We start from the raw sequence: 22,435 nt of genomic DNA, 5'->3' as shown, positions 1-22,435 counted from the left end.
TGGCAGATTGAATTGACATAAGCCGGATCATAATTAAAGAGCCTTGAGAATTTCCATCAAGAAAGGAAGCAGAAATAAAGTAATATTATTGGATTGGACTGACTTACTTGCACACCGGACAGGAACAAAGGAGTTGATAATGCGGTATAATAAATATGGGTCAGATCACAAGATTTTAAAATTCTGTATCCATATTTTTGAGGTGTCTGTGACAAAATTAATTGATAATGAAACTTTATTTTTTCAAATTGAGATTCTTAGACATGTCGTGATGCTTCGTTTGGGTTATCAATTTTAATTGGATTTTCTTTTTATCGAATAATTATTTTAATTTTTTTGACCTTGATATCATATCAATATTCATAAGGTTTCGTCTCAAAACGAATTAGTTTTGAGATAAAACCAATGAATATTAATATATTAAATATGATTGCTTTTTTTTAAAATAAAAAAATAAAAAATAAAAACAGGAATCATCATCAAGTTCTAATTTATTAAATTTTCATCGACATGTTGATATTTATCAATATTCATGGGTTCCATCTCAAAACCAAAAAGATCGTGGTTCTTTTTGACTCATTGATCTTGACCGGATTCCATTTTTTGACTGGTTGCTCAAACAATATATAAAATTTCAACACCCCATGAGATAAACTTGTATAAGGTCTTTTCTTTTATCGATGTGGATCTTAGTAATATTTTTACTATCATATTTTTCATATATTTATTAATTTGACATTGTGAAAAGCCTCCTTGTTAATTTAAATATTTAATTTTTATAATTTTCTCAAAAGAATTATGAATATTTTCATTTACATTTTCATAAAATTCGAACTCCCAACGACATTGAAATTTGAACCTAACTACTGCCTTTTATGTCGGGTCTATGGTTGATTTCGTCGTTTTCACATTAAAAACCTGCTTCCTCTGCTCTCCACAGCAGTTGTGGTACAATTACACTAGAGTCCAAGAAATCTCCCCATTCATATGAGCTCTACTCCCAAAGTTGTACGTACAAGAGAGATGTTAAATACTAGTAAAATATTTGATGGATATAAGTTTATAATATAAGTTGATTATTTTTTTCTAGTCAATTAATTTTAAAATGAAACTCTATAAATATTAATATGATATCAGATTCTAAAAGTTCAAATGAACATCTAGTCCAAAAATGAGATTAAATCAAAATCGATGAGCCAAAAAGAGTCACGATCTTGAAGATGCATGTTAAGAATTTAGGTTTATAATATAAGTGAGATTAGTTTTGAGATGAAACTCTATGAATATTAATATGGTATTAGAGCTCAAAAGCTCAAATGAGTATCTGGTCCAAAAATAGGATCCGACCAAATTCTATGAGCTAAAAAGTGCCACAATCTTGAAGATGCATGTTAAGGATCTAGGTTCATAATATAAGTGGGTTACTTCTCTCATAGCTAATTGGTTTTGATCAGATGGAACCCCATGAATGGTATTAAAGCTTAAAAGGTCAAAACGAGCCTTCGACCAAAAAATGGAACAAAATCGATGAGCCAAAAGAGTCACGATCTTGAAGAGGAATGTTAAGGATCCAGATGTATAATAAAAGCTAGTTACTCCTCTTATAGCCAATTGATTTTGAGATGGAACTCATGAATATTAATATGATATCAGAGTATAAAAGCTCAAACGAACATCTGGTCCAAAAATGGGATCCAACCAATATCGATAAGTCAAAAAGCCACGATCTTGAAGATACATGTTAAGGATCCAGATCTATAATTTGTAATTTGAACTTTGATATATTTAAATACATGTATATATTTAATTAATGACAAGAAAAATAAATATTAAGAGTACCTGAGGTAAGCCAGCCACATAGACAATAGATTCCTTCTACAGAGTGACCCATCAAAGCCATTTTCTCATTTGGCCCAATCATATTTGAAATTATTACGCTTGAATTTTTCATTGTCTCGTAGCATATTTGGCTCCTTTCCTAAAACAAACAAATGGGCGGACATGTCAATATTTTCATCGATAATTTTATACATCTATCAATTCAATATAAGTCAATATGACTTAGGTGAAATTGTTGAAACTGTGAATCAACATTTTACTGAAAAAAAAAGATAAAATAAAAAAATATCAATAAAATATCATTCTAGATGTAAATATTAATATTATAATTTTTAACTCATCCAAAAAAAGTGGAATATTTATTGGTTAATTTAAATGTTTGTTATGATTTTTATTTTTATAAACTCTGGTTAGGTCTTTATCAGATGATAATTATCATATGGTATCCTTAACATGTCCTTCAAAATAGTGCTTATTTTGGGTTCACCAATTTTGTGTCGGATCCCATTTTTGGACTCGTTTGACTTTTTTGGTGTTTGATACCATATTAATATTCATGAGTTCTATTTCTAAACCAGTTGGCTCTTTACACTTACCATCCCATGAAATATCATAGTCCAAAACACTCAAACAAGCATCCAGTTCAAAAATGGAATCCGACCAAGATCGACAAGTCAAAAGAGCAACGATCTTGAGAGGGTAGATTAAGGATAAGATACTTAACAAAATTTATAATATACATGGACTACTGCTCCCATTGTCAATTGATTTTGAGATGGAACTGATGGATCTTGATAAACACTCAACTTTACCATCAACAATTTGCTTGATATATTGGCACAACTGCGTGATAAAAAGTTTTTGTTGCGTTAAAATTTTGTAAATAAGGACAAAAACGATTACTTTTAAAGACAAAACCGACGGTGAAAGCAATCAAGTACCAGCAATCATACCACTTTTAAGTTTGGATTTGATTTGTTTGAGTTGATGAAGAGAGAATGATATTGACCAAATTGCAATTGGCCGAAACTGCACTCCATGATCACCACCCGATCTTATGGGTGTCAAGTCATCTTCAAGAACACTGCTTTTGATTATGCTCCATCCAAAATCCGTTACGCTGTTCATAGCCGAAGACAAAATTCGAGACATGCGATTTAGAATATGGCCTGATGATTTCTCAGAGAATTTCCTCGAAGGAAATGTTAATGGAATGAAGGATCATCTGTCCTTTTAAAGCAAGTAAACAGAAGACTCATAAGAGAATAGCCATCGCCAAGTGAGTGGTGAAACTTGAAAACTATGATTCCAGCTACATTACTCGAGGGATACTGAATTACATGAATTTCCCACAATGGTCTATTTTGGGGTAGCTGTTGTAGAGCCAAATCTGTCATATACTCGTCGAAATATGCATCAAAGAGTTCAAATTCAAGCGACCAATTTGATGGAAAAGTTGGCACGAAAACATGCTCTTCTGGATCCACTTCAACTTTCTTCCATTTTCTCTCCCCGTTTGTATCTTTCACCTGTTTCAAAACCCGAATTTTATGTATAAATCACCACTCAATCTAAAAGTTCTGATTTAATTCATATACGAAATATTTCAACATTCCTCCTTAGTCGTGGGCTTGAAAAATTGCAACAAAACCTAACAAGTGAAAATCATAATAAATGAGAAGGAAATAACAATTTTCAAAGGTTCAAATACAGAACCACCCACTTTGATATCATCCTAAAGATGAATAAACAACCACTAAATCCAGAAGCTCAAGTTGATGGGTTGGATAAATTTAACTCACAGCTCGATGGTAACTGGTATATATCTCTAATCAAGAAGTTGTGAGTTTCGATCCCTCACTCCCACATGTTGTACTAAAAAATTATATGGATATTTCAACAAACCATAGCGCTGGTTGGTGGGAAGGAGAGAACCAGTGATGATTGAAATGGCTTGGGATGGAGAGATTGAAGTTTGGAGTTCGAAAACACCCAAAATTGAAACAGACATTTGTGAGGTGTTGAAGTATTGGCTCATAGGGCTCATTGGGGGGACTGAACAATCTTCAAAAATCTCCATCTGCATATGCCTGCAAAAATGAATTATATTTGAAGAGAGATTATAATGGTTTATAATTAAGGACAAATTCATATTACGGTGAGAGTGGCGTTTTATAGGGCCAAAAAAAGGTGTTAGTTTAGTATTACACTACACGTACGCGCATGATCCTTCCTCTCTAACGGACCAATCATTCTTCAAAACTTTAGTCTCATGATACCTAATGAACTCGAAATATACCAAAAATATGTGTATAAGTAATGACCTTAGAATATCGATGCAGGAGAAAAGATGAGTTTAACAAAAAAAAAAAAAAAATTATAATATACGTGGGCTACGACATATTCATACCTAGATTTTCCACGATGGTGACGAAAGGTATAACATGTACAAAACCTTTCTTTTTTTTAATCGAATCTGGTCCATTTCTTAGTTGAGCTATCTACTTGTTTACTGACATTATTTATGGAACACCTCTAGTAGAAGGTTCAACTGTATTTCAATTTTAATTCAATCTTATATCAAAAAGATAGAGGAACGACTTGTCAAAAATTTATAATACATGGACTATTTCTGTTGTTGTTGGGTTTGTAAGAGGAATACAAACAAAGTTCTATCTTGGCTAGGAAAATCCATGATATATTAGATGAGGACAATTATTCCATTGGTATGAGATCTCCTGAAATCAAAAGTAAAGTCGTGAGGGTTAAGCTCAGACAATATCACACCATGAATACTAACAATGAAGAGTAGAACACCTAAATATTGTTGAAAATTTTATGCACTCTCTTCTCTTCCCATTTGTCAAAAATATATATTAAAAAACTTGAAATCCCTAAAATAAACTGCTGTCAAATGCAGACAAAAAAAAAGTTTTATTAAGTTTCAATTTTGTTCATATGATTTTAAAGTTTCAATTTGAACGGTATAATTTAGCTAAATCTCATGCACGGTACTTAAACCGAATCCACCGAAAATCCATTCATTTCCTCCTAATTTTTAATCAAATCTAACTTCTAATATAGTTACCTAACACACTAGCTACTGAAATTAGAAAAGTAAAATTAGCTTTATTACCCTATAAATTAAAAAAAAAACGTCACTATGCAGGACAACTCACGAGATTTAACCGAATCGTAGTGACCATAAACTAAACTAAAACCTTTTAAAATTAAAACAATAGAGTTAAAGAAATCTTCTTGTTCTGGTCTGTTATCTCTCCCTTTCCAAAGCTAAATGATAGAGAGAGTATATAAGTAAATGGTGCAACAAATGAATAAAGTAGCACATTTTAATATGCCTCACACAAAATGCAAAGTAGTAGGCAAATGCCTGCATAAAAAAAGGTTGGCTTTCTCATCCCACATGAGTACCTGCCAAATCTCCAAATTAAACACAAGAAAAGGGGCTAAAAATTAAAGTTTGGAACTTATTCTACCATAAAAGCAATCCCTATTCAATTTAAACATCATTAATTACTTTTTGAAAGTAGTGCAATTCTATATTTCTTCTCACCCACACTCTCTTTTTCATTTCTTTGATTAATCATTATATGCATACTATTTATGGCTGGAGTTCTCCTACATATTAGGAAGGAACTCTCCCCTTGGAATAATAGCAGAAATTGGGCCAATTAGGAGAGTAGTATATAGGGTTTAGTTTCTTGAAAAAATTAGCAAAAACATGTGCCTATACGTGTCTAACCAGCTCGCGGCGATTCTTATTCTATTGAAACTGTTAAAAGATCTCACATGTGTCGGTTAAGTTGTATAGGAACTCTCGGGTAATAACAAGTTCTTCATTGTTACTAAGAATAGAATAACCGCTTAGAATAACGACACAAATTATATTATTTGTCAAGAAGTGCAAAATTCTTATGGATATGATCCTAATTGTGCATCTTGATCAATTGGACAATTATATTATTTGTCAAGAAGTGCAAAATTCTTATGGATATGATCCTAATTGTGCATCTTGATCAATTGGATAGTTTCTCTGTAGATTTCAAGACATGCTTTTGTAGATGTGTTTCTGAGTATTTCGTATAGCATTTCGTCCAAGAGAAAAAGCTCATCTAATTCTTAGCGTTTCTTGTAATACCCTTTTCTGGAATATCATTAAAAAAAATCCAATTGTCTAGTATTTTCCACCCATTAGTAACCGAGATTCTAGGTTTTTATTAAATGGAAGAGTGATCCGCCGGAACAAAAATACTATAGATGCAAGATATAGAAGGGGAATGAATGCTTTCTTTTTTTGCCATTTTTTGGTGTTTTAATTTTTAAAGTTTTGGACTATGATACATGTCAATATTCGTGAGGTTCCATTTCGAAACCAATTGCCAATGATAAGAATTAGTCCATGTATATTATAAACCAAGTCCCTTTTATTTTCCTTAACATGCCCCTTGTGAGCTAATTGGGAAAGAGTCACGAACGTTGATGAGTATTTTTGCGGAGAGCAAAAATTAGAGGAACTAGTCACAGGGCCACTAAAATTAGATTTTTAGGTTTAATTTTTTGAATTAGGATTTTTAAGTGTGCAACTTTTTTCAATTAGGAAGGTTCAGGGGTTTAATTTTTACAAATTATAGTTTGGGTATGATTTTTCTACTTGAACTTGAATAATGCCCTTTGGTATTCTACGCATACTTTTACGTGAGCTAATACATCCGTTTTTACATGAACCGATTATTGGTATGGGTATGGCGAAACGGACTGATCTGGTCTTTCACAATAAAGTGATAGATGGAACTGTAAAATAAATCGGAGATATATGAATACATCCATGTCATGTCAAAACGGATCCTTTATTTATTTGTATGTATATATTGTGGGTGGCCCTTACAGTCTTTTTTTTTTTAATTTTTATAAAGATTATCCTTGTCTTTATTTACCATACAATTTATTAACGTGTCAAAGAAACATCTCATCTATATATTTAATAAATCCTTTTATATAAAAAATTTACATTATGTATTATCATAGTTGCTCACAACCAATGCAACAAAAAACTCACACAAAGCATATTCACAAACTCACATAATTTCTAATACAAACCAACAATGGACCTTATTATAGCTGTAAAATGACTTATCAAACCCTTATATTACAACATCAAATCACGAGTGGGTAGGGGCAACAACGGAAGAAGTTGAAGAAATCGGCGCCGACGCCGGAACCGCAGCAATACTAGCACCAAAACCACCTCCACCGCCACCGCCGCCGCCGCAGGGATGCTCAAAACAGTCCACCGGATTATCAACCACCGCACTGCATTCCTTCTTGCTCCTCTGCAGCGGCTTCTCCGGCAAACAGTTCCGGCGATCATCAACGGCCACGCCCTTCACCGTCAAGTTCCGGCAAATCCCCTCTTCCTCACAGAAGTAGTTGTAAGAAACCGTCACATTATCCAAATTTGGAAGATTACATAATCCTTCGTATAAATTCCCACTCAGCGAATTGTGGGCCAAATTCAACTGCTCCAAATGGGCCAGCCCAGCCAAACTATAAGGCAGCGGCCCAACTAATTTATTGAAACTCACATCCAAAACCCTCAATTTGTACAAAAACCCAACTTCTTGCGGCAAACAACCCGATAAATTGGTGTTCATCAACAGAAGTTCTTCCAAACTATTCGCGAAGCTCGCAATCGTCGGCGGAAGGCAGCCCCCAAAATTGTTATTCGCAAACACAATCACGGAGGCCGATTTTCCGCCGATGTTCTGAGGGATAATGCTGGTGAAACGGTTGCTGTTTATGAAAATGGCATCGAGGGTTCTGTTGAAAAGTTGAGGGGGAATAGGCCCTTCAAATTCGTTGAAACGGAGGTCGAGAAAGCTTAATTTGGGAAGGAGGAGGACGACTGAGGGAAAAGGGCCTACGAATCTGTTGTTGCTTAGATCAAGTTCGAAGAGAAGTGAGAGATTGGCCAAAGAATGAGGCAAAATCCCACAGAAACGGTTGCTGTTGAGATGGAGCAGAGCAAGGTCTGTGAGAAGGCCGAGTTCGTTTGGGAGAAATCCGGCGATGTCGCCGTGGTTCAGGTCGATTCCGGCGACGACTTGAAGTTTTGGGTCGTCGAGAGATGGGGCACAGTATATTCCAAAGTAGCTGCAAACTGAAGGTCCCACCCAGTTGGTGGTGTAGTTTTTGGGGTCGGAGTAAATGACTTGTTTCCACGCCTGGAGGGCAAGGAAAGCTTGATGGAGTCTTGGGTTCGTGTCCGAAGATCGGGTACGGTGGTGGTGGTGGCTGTTATGGGTTGTGATGCCCTCAAGTTTAGCGGTTAGGCTGTTAAATAGAGAAGATAACTGGAGGAGTAACAAGATTAAGGCTTTGGCAGAGAAGGATGAGAATGGATAAGCCATTGTTTGGAACAGGTTTAAGTCTTGTGGGAGTGATTAGTTAGCTTCTTGGTTTATATAAGCAGCTGCATATTGCAGCTTAATATTCAGTCCAATGCTTAATCATGCTGTTTATGTCCAATAAGAAGCTTAATTTCTTATGGAGATGATAATGGAGGAAGAAAGTATTTTCCCAATGGCATATGTTTATTACAGCGACAGTTAACCGTTACGATTGGCCTGAAAGTACAGATTTTGAATGGGGTATTAAAGAAAGCTGAGAGAAGAGGGAACATTGGGTTTGATGAGGTGAAGTTTTCATTGAAGATCTATGGTTTATGGGAGAGCAACAAAATGGCTTAAAAAGCTTGATAAGGACTTCGCTCCTCACGGTTGTTTTCGCAGTTTGTTTGAAGTGGAACTCGAGAGAGACGGCTTCTTCAGACTCTTCTCCTTCATTTCTTGAGGTTTCTTGGAACTGAAGGGATAATTATATCATGGCTGTCTTTTGTTTTAATGGCTCTGTATTTACAAGACTTTGTTATTTGAATATCAGTTAGGAAAATTTTATGTTTCTTAAGGATCAAGTTAGTTCACTAAAGATTTGTATCCAAAGTTAAAATTTATGTATGATACATAGGTATCTCTCATCTGTTCACCTGTAGAGTTAAACGTGGATTTTAAGATAACAAATTCAACAGAGAATCTCTAAAACCATCATCGTCCTCATAAAATCATCGCAGAAATTGATCCAAAAGTTGGATTGTAAATGCATGTACGAGCTATATTCAATATTCAATGTTTAGTTTTGGGTTTGACTGCTGCTCGCAGAAAGCAAACTTGAATAATATTATAGAAGAAGCTAAGCAAGACAGTGTTTGAGACTGACAGTCTGCTAAAAACAGAGTGTCGATATGCCAAACGAATGAGCAATGCTCGAAATACAAACATTTCGGTTCGAGGCAATGACTATGGCTAAGAATTCTCGGATGACCAAAATTACATCTTCAAGCTCAAGCACAAACACATTCAGAATTTTGGCGATGCTTTGATAGAATGGATTCCTCCTAGTGACTCTACAGAAGCTGAAGGAAACATTCGTTCATTACAACTTATTCAGAAACTACACAATTTTTACTCACCCTGCAGTCTTTTCAAAAGCTCTTTTAACCGCCACCACCGGAACCGTATTTCTTGCCGAGAACAATGAGCTGGAGCTTATCGTACCCAGCCAGCACACCAGCACCGGCAACGGCACGCAAAATGTTTGCTCCAGCACCCTTGAAGAGAGATTTAGTACCCTCATTCTTGATGATTTGTTTGAATGCGTCCAAGGAGCTACTGTACTTGACGGCTTCTCCCGAGGTCATCATCATTCTTCTTCGGACGGTATCAATGGGGTAAGAGGCCAAACCAGCTCCTATTGTGATACACCATCCAAGCAAGAAACTAGCGAGAAAACTATCCTGTCAAATTGAACAAAACCCATGTTAATACACACATAGGGATGACTCCGGATATTACAGCAAGTGAAGAAAATTATGATGTTATCTTTTCAACAAGCAGAATATATTATATTTGAGTGTCATTGTTACGTCTAAAAATCACTACAGAAATCTAAAAAAACAAGTAAAACTAAGGGAAATAAATTTACCAACCTGCAAGTCGCCAACCAGAACCACAGGCTTCATAGAATCATACATTCCAAAGTATAGACCACGATACACAATAATTCCAACACAAGAGATGTTAAATCCACGATACAGCCCAGCAATGCCATCAGATTTAAGGGTTTTCTTGTAAACATCAACAAGACCGTTAAACTGCCTCTCACCACCTTTTTTAGCAGCCTTAGCATCATTAGCCAGACGAGTTCGAGCATAATCAAGGGAATAAACAAATAAAAGAGATGATGCACCAGCAGCACCACCAGAAGCCAAATTCCCAGCAAACCATTTCCAGTAACCATCTCTGTCTTTCTTGAAGTTGAACAACCTCTTGAAGTAATCCTTGAAGGCAAAATTCAAAGCCTGGTGCACCAGAAATTTCCAGAAGCTTCAGCATAATTCTTTTAACAGAAAAAAGGGAAGAAAAATCAGAAAAACAGAATCAAGGTGCAGAACTTCAATTAGCTGAGATTAAATGAGAAATACAGGGGGAAAATCATGTTAAAAAGTTTTTCACAATTGCACTTCTACTCCCATCCTACTACCCTACTAGGGAAGAAGGGTACACTGCAATGGCAAAATTATTTACTCGTATCTCTAGGGAAGGATATCCAAGCTTAAAAATAAAGAAGAATCAACACTTTCAGATGCGCAATTCATAGACAATCAGTGCACCAGTAGTGACACAGAGACCAAAAAAATCAAGAAAAACATGAGGATTTATATTTAAAAGAGAAATTATCTAAACAAAAGAAACAGACTTGTGTGGGGAAGTATCTGATAACGTTTGCAGTGTTCCCCCTCCATAGGGCAATGACTCCTTCATCTTTAATTGTTCGGGCAAAGCAGTCAGTAATTCCTTTGTATGGCTCAGATAGCCTACCGGCCTTAATCATTTCATCCTGATTTTGAATCAGCAGTTTGACACGCTCAATTGGAGCAGCAGCCGTTTTGGATACAGCAGCAGATACTCCTCCCATTAGAAAATCCACAGCAAAGCCGGCTGCACCTTTTTCAGAAGGAGCTTGTACAAGAAAATGAGTAGGTGAAACTCCAGCAAAGCCAGTCCCATAATAAGCCGCCTGTAAGGGACTCACCAGACCTCCATTCACATGTACACCTGTTGTACTGTAATTCCTGGTCTGAAAGCCAGGGGAAAGCCTAGAAGTGAGGTAAGAACGACCATATATCTTCTGAAACACTGATGGATGTTGTGACGAATCTGCCATTGTAGTGACTCAGACGGTGACCTACATAAGTGCCAGATAAATGTAAGAAAAACATGCTTAACATATCCCTCCATTTATACATAACACAAAGTGAAAACAAGAATTAATAAAAACATTCATTTAAAACTTTGTTTTATATATTAAAAACTAGACTACTCAAGCATGACCCATACAACTGAAAAACAATTTTTTAAGCGCAGAAGGCATTCATGCAACTAGCAGGAATACTTTCACTTATCTAATATAAACATCAAAAGCAAGAACAGCTAACTAGTCGAAGCCTTATATTCCAGTCACACACCCCATAAAGTGTGAACTGAAAACCACTGCTCGGGGGACATGAATACAAGCAACAGAAAATTTAATGTAACTTGTGAATTCTAAAGTACATTTGTTACTTCATGTCTCAAGAAATATAGTTAAACATTTAAAAACAATTAATGTAAGGGTTCTCTAGACCATATAATACAAGTACACAACAAACCCATGCCAACAGTTCAGTTAAGATATGCCAAATTTCCGAAAGCATACAAATGAAACCTAACCGCCACACCATTAGGATTCGACTTTTGAGATTCCTCACTCAGCACCAACCACATTTAGCACAGAAAATTATGATAAGGAATATACCAAGAAGCATATAAAACAGAGTAGAAGTAGAAATGCAACATATGTCAAACCATAAAAATGTAAAATACTAAATTTTGGTTTCCTATTCTCATTTCTCTATACAAAACCAAGGGGTAAGAGAAAGCAGAAATTCCACTTTTCAGAAGTACTAAGAGCACGCAAAACCTTTCTGAAGCTAACTAAACAAGGTACTAATAAAGCAATAACAATGATTTGCAATAACAAATAAAGGACCTTATGCCAACAACAAATCTCAGTAAAGCCAGAGACAGAACACGGTCAACATAACCATGATAGTAGAATTACGCCATGGTCTCCATGAATAACAACGTAGATCACCACATCATGAGTTAAGTAGCAAAAGGAACTAGAGTTCTTGCCAGTCAACTAGGATATTCTCAGTAAGTAAACAGATGGTGTGAGAAAGTCAAGACAGAAAAAGAACGAAACGTTGCACAAGATCAAAGGAAAAAACTCCAACCTGTAATGGCCGCCGAGAGTGATAAGAGACAGAAATGGTGAGAGATCACCAAGTAGGTGCCTCGCGGAATGCGATTTCATGCAGAAATGAAGCATCGGCATATAGTCAGAGAGCTCGAGAAAATTAGGGTTTCAACCATAATGACATTTTCGCCCTTCCTCGCGCCTGAAATGACAAATATGCCACTCGTCGTTTCAAATGATTAACGAGCTGTAACTAAATGGACAGTGGAGCCAAGAGGCGGCGCCGACGGTCGGTACCATAGTGGGCCGAAGGTTGGGCTTGGCTCGTCAAATTGGCCACTAACGAACGTTCAAAAGCCCAAACTTGGGAGCTGAAACTTGTTTTGTTTCCCTACTTTATACACAAGCGCATTTACACTCTCTGGATTTGTTGGTTGTTTTATTTATTGTCATCTTTTCTCTATATGAGGGATAAATTTGTCTAAATAAATTATTGGATTCTGCGGAAAAGAAAAATCAATTGGCCCTTTCGGTGATATTTAATCTTTTTTTGCCATTTTTCAAACAAACTTTTTTTTTTCGCCATTCCGCTACCCCAAATATGCTGGTCCTTGGTAGTTGAGTTGTTGGTCAAATGGGCCAGAAATGGGACGGTCAAAAGCCCTTACTTGGGAGCTGAAGAGTGTTGGTCCTCGATGGTTGGGCTTGTTGGTCAAATAGGCCGAACGGGACGTTCAAAAGCCCAAACTTCATAGCTGAAATTTGTTTGGGCTTGTTGGTCAATGGACCAGAAACAGGACAGTCGAAAGCCCAAACTTACTCTGGAGCTGAAATTCGTTTGGGTTTGTTGGTCAAATGGACCAGGAACGGGACGGTCAGAAGCCCCAACTTACTCGGAAGATTGATAAAACAGAAGCAAAAATACTCGTGAACAATTCGTTTATATTTTCATATTACCATCAAGACTTAATCCTGCTTTTTTTGGACATAAGTATTTAATCATTCTTTTTGTTTCATTTCTTACTGCCATCAAACACATCTACTTTCAATCAGAATCATTCAATATAAAACGACTTAAATAAGATTATTTTGATTGAAGCGAACAATTCGAACCTATATGAAATGATTCTCTACTCGCATGAGTTCAACGAAATTCGGATCTAGTAAAATTCTATAGAAAGCACAAAGAAATCAAATAAGCAACATATAAATCTGCAACCTGCTGTAACAGCAGAACCTCTCAGATCAACAATGGAGCCTACAAGACTTAGATTACAGCTCTTCAAAACTTTGGCTTTGCTTTGACACACACTTGCGAGAGAAAATACTAACATTTCATCAAAAGCAAAAGGAGAAGTCTAAGTTTGCAAGTGGCAAACATGAAACCATACCAATTGGAATGTAAGCACTGATTTATACTACCTTAAATTTGCCTGTAGCTGGGGGGATTTACATCTCTCAGAGGGGGTGTTCTTGATTAAGCAGTACACAAGGAAGCTCTTTGTTTTACAAGTAATTCCTTTAACTTCCTTATAAGGTGAGGGTTGGAGCACATGTAATCCTGGAAAGATACCCTTATACTCTGCAACAACTTCTGGTTGTAATCACCTGGCGTGATATTAAGCAACTTTGTGAAGAGATTCTTCCACAGTTCAATGTTCCAATACCTATTGAATATAATTCAGAATTTAAGCACAACATAATTTTTTCAATTTTGCAGGACACAGAAAAACCAGAACACAGACAACTAAAGATATCAAAATGGTAACTCATACCGCTTAAAAGATGTTTTGGGTAGATAAATAAAGCCACCATTAGATGATGCTTTCTTATCAACGTCCATGTAGGAACCATGAAGCATAGTGTGGACGACTACACAGAGGCCATATATGTCTACCTGTACAAAGGTAGAAAGTTACTGATAGCACTTTTGTCTTCTTTTTTACAGTGGGTTTGCACTTGAGTTGTTATAGAAAACCAAACTCAGAAGAGACAAACCTGATATTTCCAGGGTTTATTCTCTAGCATTTCTGTACAGCGAAAGCCAGAAGTTCGGCAGTCTCCTTTAAATTCTACATTTTCAGGAAAGAGGTGTAGATCTATACCTCTTCCCCAATCAACTAGGCAAAGCCCCTACAAGAGAAAGCTACAAGTAATCTTGCCCGCTCTCAGCCAATGTAATACCCTGGAACAAACACAAGGGAGTGAAGCTAAATACCTGATCTTGCCAAGGACCACTACGTTCCCGAAATCCATCTTCTGTTAGGTTGTCTCTGCATAACGGTAAACTAAATTCAACTAGTACAGAACTAATGAATTGAAGTAGAACATTTTCCAGTCGGGTGCTAATCATTATTGATTGGCCAAACAAAGTGTTGAATGGCAACTAGAGTGAGCTATTTGATGAATCAACTCTCAGAAATATGGATGTCATCAATCAAGATTTAAAACAAAAGTATCTTTACCTTGCATAACGAATAAGTAGATTGTCAGGTTTGAAATCACCATGGATAATGCCAAAGCCATGCAAAGTTTCAAGCATGTAGAGCATCTCTATGGTGTAATAAATACATAAAACTTCTTCCATAGTCTTCCCAAGGACTACATATAAATTTATGGCATCCTGCGCAAGGTTTTAACTGGACAGTGAGTATTTTCAAGGACCATAGTGTATATAACGGTTGAGAGTCTGAAAACTCACCTGTAATGTGCCATGAGCCAAGTAGTCACAAATAAGTATGCTGTAGTCGGAATAGTGATACATCGCATGAGCACAACCAAAACTTGACCTCTGACATTATGAGAGATAGAAAATGAGTTTAAGTTGAGCTGCTAACACTGAGAAGTGAAAATGCTTACTGAAAAAGAGGGTGGCTCTACATACTTCCTTCATGGTGACATGTTGATCAAGTTGACGATACATATAGAACTCCCAAGGAAAAGGAGGTGTTTGAATCTGACAAGCATTTGAAGGGAATCACAATATCCAACTAGTTCACATTCAGGTATGACTTATGAGGAATGCTGGAAGAGCGTATGCAGTTGCATGTCAATCAGTGAGTATTTTTCTTACCTTTAGGGCTACTACATCTTCTGGGTTACCGTCAACATATGCTTTATATACTTGAGCAAAACCACCTGTACCTGCACAACCTTTGATCTCGTACCTCTTGCCACCTGCAAGTATTGGCAAAGGTATTATAATGAAAGAAAAAATTTGCGAAATGGGAAAACTTTTTCCTACATTTCTTACTCTCAACGTTTCAAGAAACCTCGTTGTTTTGAAGGATTGAGTGAAGATAGTTCTACTTCTATACATTTAGGTGAAGATTCTGACTATAATCAATAATATAAAATTTACCAATCTCAATAGTCTTATTCCTTGATGAATTCCGCAACGAATTCAGAGCCATCTTTCTAGAGTAAGCTTTACTGCTTGAATGGTAACCCTGAAGCATGCATTAAATTCATAATCAAGGTAGTTAGTGAGTAATTTATTCAAACAAATAATAGCCAGATTGCTCTCATCATTTATCGAAAGAAAACTGCACTGTCTTACCTCATACTTCAAAATCTTTGGATTTATCTTGCTTAATAGATCTTTCATTATGGAAGGAGACCAAGGATTAACGTAGGTTTCTGCAAATTTATTGGACTCGCCACCATCATTCTGCAAAAACAAAATCCACACGTGTCAAAATTCTTGCACTATATACTAGAACTAGAACATCAACTTCAATTGCTCTGTGGTTAAGATCACGCACCACTTGCGTTGAGTGAATACTGACTAACTCGGACATCCTGTCAATAAACAATGTTTTTGCCTTCTTCAGCCACTCAAAGGGTTCAGCGTTCCTATTATCACTTAAAAATGTAAGGAACAAAAAAGCACAGAACACTCAACCGAATCAAAAACATTACCATGAGAGGGAGAGAGGGAGAGAGATACCTCAGCAAGCCAAGCTCATAAACCATGTTAGCGTCATGTAACTTCCCCTTGGATTCAAGGAACGCTGCATACCAAATATAAAGCAAAGAATTGCCAATGCATATCTCCTGCTCCAACAATTCTTTGAAGCCGGTTTCAAAATCCTCCCTTAAACCAATCTACTTACACGAACAACATAACCTTAATTATCATTCAAAATCAACAAACAGCAATTATCAAAAATTTGTCAATGGCGAAGTTTTAAAAGAGATCCAGGCACTCACATAAAACAAAATTATCCAAATTTATAAGTTAGAGGAGGAACCAATTTCATTAAGAACCGAAACAGACGCATCAATAATCTTAAGTGAGCAAGGCTATAGAAAGTAAAGGGTGGGCATAACACAGGCAAAACAAACCATCAAAAGATAATTCCATCAAAAGCATAACACATACAAGTTATTTAATCAACCGCATTTTACAATAACACAGAGATGACAAATTTCTTAAATGCACAAAGTTAACAGTTAAGGCAAGACAGTTACGTACAGAGAGAAACCAAATCTTGAGAAATCTGATGTCGTTTTTGTACTTGACATTGCCGCCGAAATTTTTAATGCAATCAGAGAGAAGCTTGGCGAGATCTGGCCCAGAAGCATTGCCTGATGTCGAATTTTCAAGAGCATCCTTGATGGACCTACAATCGGAACAAAAGTGCCATAAAAAATTTTACTGAAACTGAATGTTGGAACAAGATTGTCAATAAGCTCGGTCACAGAAAAGAAAGCGAGGAGTACCAGAGCCAAGGCAACAAAGGGTCCTGAGCGGATATTGTAGATGTATTTTGAGAATCGGGGAAGATTATCGCCATGGCAAGTAGCTTGAACAATGGGAAATGAAAGATGCCGACCCGGACTGTACATTTGCTCCAAGAAGACGCGCCTTTCTTGAAATTCAAAATTTTTATAATTATTTACTTGGAAACTAAAAAATAATAGGGATATTGCTTGCAGACATGTGTTAAGTTATAATTCTAGATGTGTTAAGTTCAATGCCAACGAGTTGAACTAACATTACTCTATTAGAAAATTTTGCAACCTGAAATATAGTTTAATTGACTAAGGTACTTAGAATAGGTCGTGATCGAATTTTCATCCTTGTACTTAAAGAAAACTATAAAAAAAATTATATATGTTAAAAATGTAGCTTTTCGAGTGTGGCAAATCAATTAGTGCATAAAGTTTCCAGCATATTTGGTAATTTTTGTACATAAAAGGTCTTCTTCGATACTTCTATTCAAGATAAGTCATTGGTACATAATTAGTTAGATCGACTGTTTTCTCTTTTCTCAAGCAGCCGCCTTGTTCCCGACCGCTGATTGTCCCCTTATCGCGACGACCTCCAACTATCGCAACATCCCGACGGCCCATATGGTTACCACCACAGTGGAATCAATTGAAAATGCCTTCGAAACCCAAATGTCATCTATTCTAGTAGACCAAATCAACGGCTCTAATTCACTCTGCAATCCATTGCAAGAAGAGGCGCCATAGTGGTCATGGTACAGGAATCCATGGCAGTTTAATTACCACACGCAGTGTACCCAAACCTGCTCCATCATGGTTTGAGAGATCCCCATCCTAGTTTCAACTGTATGGTCAGTTGTCAGACGGTTCAACAACCCGCAAGCTACAAGCACTTCGTCAAAAACACCCTCCTCACCAAAGAATAAGATAAAGACCGAGTAACAAATTCACCACCCCCGTCGCTACGAAAAATTTTTAAACGATGATCAAGAAGAGTTTCAACATATGGTTTAAACTTACGAATCACAGAGCAAGCAACAGATTTATTTACTAGAGGAAAGATCCAAGTGTAGCGAGACATATCATCAATGAATGAATTATAATATCGATAACCATGAACAGAAACATCAGGAGCCGGTCCCCAAAGATAGTGGTTTAGCACAAATAGAACGAGACAAAGAAAAAAGCAATTTAGACATTTTACCATGTAAACAATGAGAACAAATGCAAGAATCAGAGGCAAAATTGAAAGAAATGCATGACTGTTTACAAAGAGCATGTAAAACATTATTACTAGGATGCCCAAGACGATTATGCCACAGAAGGTGAGACACCTTAGCGACTAGATGTGCAACAAATCCTTTTCTTGCATCCAACGTAGCAGTAATAGGATAGAGACCATTTAGACACGGTCCCTTGAAAAGAACTATGTTGGATTTTCTGTCAATGATAGAAAACGAGTCAGCATGGAACACAAAATAACAATGATTATCAACACAGAATTGATGAACAGAAAGAAGATTGGTGGAAATATCATGGACACAGAGAAGATTATTTCAGGAAAAAGATTGATGGGGAGTTGTTAACATGCCTGAACCAGAGTGAGAAACCGTGAGATTTTGACCATTGCCTACTGTGATACCTTCTTCCCCCATTGTAGTCATTAGAGATAGTTAAATTGGCTAAATCTGGTGTTAAGTGTGTGCTACATCCACTATCTGTAAGCCAAACAGAGTTAGAAGAGGCTACCATTGCAGTTAACTGAGGAGGTGGATGGTGACCTTGAAACGAATAATTCATCTGGTTGTAACAGTCCAAAGCATTGTGTCCAAATTTTTTACATATTTGACACACTACCTTGTTAGAAGAAAAATCACCAAAACCAGTAGATTGAAAGCCAGAAGTCTTATTTGAATAGTGGAGAGTATCGGATGAATTTCCAAAAGAAGAACCAGAACTTCCCGAATGACCACGACCAGAAGACAAATGTCCACATCCAGGAGATGAATTTTTGCCACTATGGTGGCGACTAAAAAGTCGACCACCTCTCCCTCTGTTATTGGAAGAAAATGCACGAGATTGAGCAATAAGAGCAATTTGTTGAGAGAAAGGATCCTGTGAGTTGTTTTGAGCAATAATGGCTGATTCTTAAGCTTTCAACAGAACATGTAATTCTTCGAGAGAGATGGAGGAAGATCGCGTCCGTAAACTAGTTCGAAAGGCATTGTAGTAGAAGAGAGACCATTCAATGTGTAGATCATGACATCCTCATCTTCCAAATGAACACAAACTGCAGCAAGTTTGTCTTGAATACCTTTAATTCTCTGGATATAATCATCAATTGATTCTGCGCTCTTCTTTGAAATTCACCGTAAATCAGATTTGAGGTCGATTATACAAGCTCTGGTTGAAGAAGAATAGCGCCGCTCTAGTGACTTCCAAACTTGTTGAGAAGTCGTACATCCAACGACAAGGGATAATGCCTTTTGTGATAAGGTAGCATTGATAAGCGTCATTAACGCATGATCTTGAGCGTTCCAAAGAATAAATTTCGGATTTGGAACGATTTTATCGTCTTCTTTGAGAGACCGTTCTGGACAAGGAAATGATCCATCTATGAAGCCAAAAAGAGAGTGAGCTTTCAGAATCGGCGTGATTTGGAAACGCCAAAGAACATAATTGGATGAATCAAGACGCACGGACACTAAGGTACAGATGTGCGAAAGGAGAAAGATCGGAGAATGAGACAATTCTTGATCTGATTTTTGAGTTACAGAAGATGAAGACGCTGAAGAACCAAGGAAAAACGAAGGATCCATGGCAATGATGAGGATCTCAAGAAAGGCATGTGAAATCTATTTTGTGGAGAAACATTTGTGCAGGGCCCAAAAACAAGAAAAGCCCAAGAACTTTTTCTGACGCAGGTCACATGTGCTCTGATACGATGAGAAAAAGCTAAAATTTCACAAATTTACACAGAAGTTTTAATTGATTCTCCACGCATAAAATCATTTGGATCCTAGAGTATTTATAGGATACAACTATTTAAGACATTTACATAAAAGCCCTAAACTTTACAAAAGATCTCAATAACCAAAAAAATACAACAAATCTGCAACACAATTAAGCTTCCCCAAACAGAAACTAATGTGATAAATTTAAATAATATATTGACTAAAAAAATAGAAAATATATAAACCAAAACACCTGAAGAATTACAAATTAAATTAAGGGCAGTAGCATTGGAGCATGGTAAAAAAAATAACAATAAAGGGAGTTTTAAGCTCATTTAGTAACTTTCAAACCCATGCCAACATTTCAGTTAAGATATGCCAAATTTCCCAAAGCATACAAATGGAACCTAACCACCACACCATTAGGAGTCGACTTTTGAGATTCCTCACTCAGCACCAACCACATTTAGCACAGAAAATTATGATAAGGAATATACCAAGAATCATATAAAACAGAGTAGAAGTAGAAATGCAACATATGTCAAACCATAAAAATGTAAAATACTAACTTTTGGTTTCCTATTCTCATTTCTCTATACAAAACCAAGGGGTAAGAGAAAGCAGAAATTCCACTTTTCAGAAGTACTAAGAGCACGCAAAACCTTTCTGAAGCTGACTAAACAAGGTACTAATAAAGCAATAACAATGATTTGCAATAACAAATAAAGGACCTTATGCCAACAACAAATCTCAGTAAAGCCAGAGACAGAACAAGGTCAACATAACCATGATAGTAGAATTACGCCATGGTCTCCATGAATAACAACGTAGATCACCACATCATGAGTTAAGTAGCAAAAGGAACTAGAGTTCTTGCCAGTCAACTAGGATATTCTCAGTAAGTAAACAGATGGTGTGAGAAAGTCTAGACAGAAAAAGAACGAAACATTGCACAAGATCAAAGGAAAAAACTCCAACCTGCAATGGCCGCCGAGAGTGATAAGAGACAGAAATGTTGAGAGATCACCAAGTAGGTGCCTCGCGGAATGCGATTTCATGCAGAAATGAAGCATCGGCATATAGTCAGAGAGCTCGAGAAAATTAGGGTTTCAACCATAATGACATTTTCGCCCTTCCTCGCGCCTGAAATGACAAATATGCCACTCGTTGTTTCAAATGATTAACGAGCTGTAACTAAATGGACAGTGGAGCCAAGGGGCGGCGCCGACGGTCGGTACCATAGTGGGCCGAAGGTTGGGCTTGGCTCGTCAAATTGGCCACTAACGAACGTTAAAAAGCCCAAACTTGGGAGCTGAAATTTGTTTTGTTTCCCTTCATTATACACAAGCGCATTTACACTTTCTGGATTTGTTGGTTGTTTTATTTATTGTCATCTTTTCCCTATATGAGGGATAAATTTGTCTAAATAAATTATTGGATTCTGCGGAAAAAAAAAATTCAATTGGCCCTTTCGGTGATATTTAATCTTTTTTTGCCATTTTAAGAAAAAACTTTTTTTTTTCGCCATTCCGTTACCCCAAATATGCTGGTCCATGGTAGTTGGGTTGTTGGTCAAATGGGCCAGAAATGGGACGGTCAAAAGCCCTTACTTGGGAGCTGAAGAGTGTTGGTCCTCGATGGTTGGGCTTGTTGGTCAAATAGGCCGAACGGGACGTTCAAAAGCTCAAACTTCATATCTGAAATTTGTTTGGGCTTGTTGGTCAATGGACCAGAAACAGGACAGTCGAAAGCCCAAACTTACTCTGGAGCTGAAATTCGTTTGGATTTGTTGGTCAAATGGACCAGAAACGGGACGGTCAGAAGCCCCAACTTACTCGGAAGATTGATAAAACAGAAGCAAAAATACTCGTGAACAATTCGTTTATATTTTCATATTACCATCAAGACTTAATCCTGCTTTTTTTGGACATAAGTATTTAATCATTCTTTTTGTTTCATTTCTTACTGCCATCAAACACATCTACTTTCAATCAGAATCATTCAATATAAAACGACTTAAATAAGATTATTTTGATTGAAGCGAACAATTCGAACCTATATGAAATGATTCTCTACTCGCATGAGTTCAACGAAATTTGGATCTAGTAAAATTCTATAGAAAGCACAAAGAAATCAAATAAGCAACATATAAATCTGCAACCTGCTGCATTACAGCAGAACCTCTCAGATCAACAATGGAGCCTACAAGACTTAGATTACAGCTCTTCAAAACTTTGGCTTTGCTTTGACACACACTTGCGAGAGAAAATACTAACATTTCGTCAAAAGCAAAAGGAGAAGTCTAAGTTTGCAAGTGGCAAACATGAAACCATACCAATTGGAATGTAAGCACTGATTTATACTACCTTAAATTTGCCTGTAGCTGGGGGGATTTACATCTCTCAGAGGGGGTGTTCTTGATTAAGCAGTACACAAGGAAGCTCTTTGTTTTACAAGTAATTCCTTTAACTTCCTTATAAGGTGAGGGTTGGAGCACATGTAATCTTGGAAAGATACCCTTATACTCTGCAACA

The 22,435-nt window shown here is 36.8% G+C and overlaps 2 protein-coding genes and 2 pseudogenes across 8 annotated transcripts; all 4 read right to left on the bottom strand.

Moving 5' to 3' along the window:
* Positions 1 to 1,814: 1,814 nt before the first annotated feature.
* On the bottom strand, positions 1,815 to 3,828 carry LOC111016710 (wax ester synthase/diacylglycerol acyltransferase 3-like; annotated as a pseudogene). Its single transcript, XR_015790371.1, has 3 exons — positions 3,745 to 3,828; positions 2,793 to 3,368; positions 1,815 to 1,978 (listed from the first exon to the last, which is right to left on the bottom strand). The product of XR_015790371.1 is annotated as a wax ester synthase/diacylglycerol acyltransferase 3-like (transcript).
* A 2,992-nt stretch (positions 3,829 to 6,820) lies between these two features.
* On the bottom strand, positions 6,821 to 8,267 carry LOC111016708 (leucine-rich repeat extensin-like protein 4 pseudogene; annotated as a pseudogene).
* An 806-nt stretch (positions 8,268 to 9,073) lies between these two features.
* Positions 9,074 to 12,409, bottom strand: AAC3 (ADP/ATP carrier 3). The gene is made up of 4 exons (XM_088123463.1): positions 12,251 to 12,409; positions 10,672 to 11,160; positions 9,902 to 10,273; positions 9,074 to 9,709 (listed from the first exon to the last, which is right to left on the bottom strand). The coding sequence occupies exons 2-4, from the start codon at positions 11,137 to 11,139 to the stop codon at positions 9,410 to 9,412; spliced, it is 1,140 nt and encodes a 379-aa protein (XP_087979589.1). The 5' UTR covers positions 11,140 to 11,160; positions 12,251 to 12,409; the 3' UTR covers positions 9,074 to 9,409.
* A 973-nt stretch (positions 12,410 to 13,382) lies between these two features.
* LOC111016707 (protein kinase and Mad3-BUB1-I domain-containing protein) lies at positions 13,383 to 21,052 on the bottom strand. 6 transcript variants are annotated; one of them, XM_088123457.1, is made up of 17 exons: positions 20,880 to 21,019; positions 18,539 to 19,561; positions 18,282 to 18,387; positions 16,939 to 17,087; positions 16,691 to 16,838; positions 16,163 to 16,320; positions 15,978 to 16,068; positions 15,773 to 15,883; positions 15,575 to 15,662; positions 15,287 to 15,390; positions 15,098 to 15,169; positions 14,915 to 15,004; positions 14,679 to 14,836; positions 14,432 to 14,486; positions 14,212 to 14,346; positions 13,989 to 14,110; positions 13,383 to 13,880 (listed from the first exon to the last, which is right to left on the bottom strand). In XM_088123457.1, exons 2-17 carry the CDS (start codon positions 18,745 to 18,747, stop codon positions 13,691 to 13,693), a joined length of 1,986 nt encoding a protein of 661 aa, XP_087979583.1. In that variant the 5' UTR covers positions 18,748 to 19,561; positions 20,880 to 21,019; the 3' UTR covers positions 13,383 to 13,690. The 6 variants fall into 6 exon arrangements, with proteins under 6 accessions (XP_087979583.1, XP_087979584.1, XP_087979585.1 ...); XM_088123458.1 differs by lacking the exon at positions 18,539 to 19,561 and having other exon boundaries at positions 20,880 to 21,052; XM_088123459.1 differs by having other exon boundaries at positions 18,242 to 19,561.
* Positions 21,053 to 22,435: the final 1,383 nt, after the last annotated feature.

The sequence above is a fragment of the Momordica charantia genome (assembly GCF_013281855.1).
Source record: "Momordica charantia cultivar OHB3-1 chromosome 4 unlocalized genomic scaffold, Mcharantia_2.0 BLBB01000004.1, whole genome shotgun sequence".
In the NCBI taxonomy this organism is placed as follows: Eukaryota; Viridiplantae; Streptophyta; class Magnoliopsida; order Cucurbitales; family Cucurbitaceae; genus Momordica; species Momordica charantia.
This window is presented reverse-complemented; position numbering and strand designations above follow the sequence as displayed.

Coding starts and splice junctions, on each gene's coding strand:
- AAC3 (XM_088123463.1), bottom strand. CDS start 11,139: ATGGCAGATTCGTCACAACATCCATCAGTGTTTCAGAAGATATATGGT. Junction 10,274..10,671: donor TCAGATACTTCCCCACACAA/GTCTGTTTCTTT, acceptor CTGGTGCACCAG/GCTTTGAATTTTGCCTTCAA. Junction 9,710..9,901: donor TTCTGGTTGGCGACTTGCAG/GTTGGTAAATTT, acceptor TCAATTTGACAG/GATAGTTTTCTCGCTAGTTT.
- LOC111016707 (XM_088123457.1), bottom strand. CDS start 18,747: ATGAATTATTCGTTTCAAGGTCACCATCCACCTCCTCAGTTAACTGCA. Junction 15,391..15,574: donor GAATAAGACTATTGAGATTG/GTAAATTTTATA, acceptor CAATACTTGCAG/GTGGCAAGAGGTACGAGATC. Junction 14,487..14,678: donor CTACTTATTCGTTATGCAAG/GTAAAGATACTT, acceptor ACCGTTATGCAG/AGACAACCTAACAGAAGATG.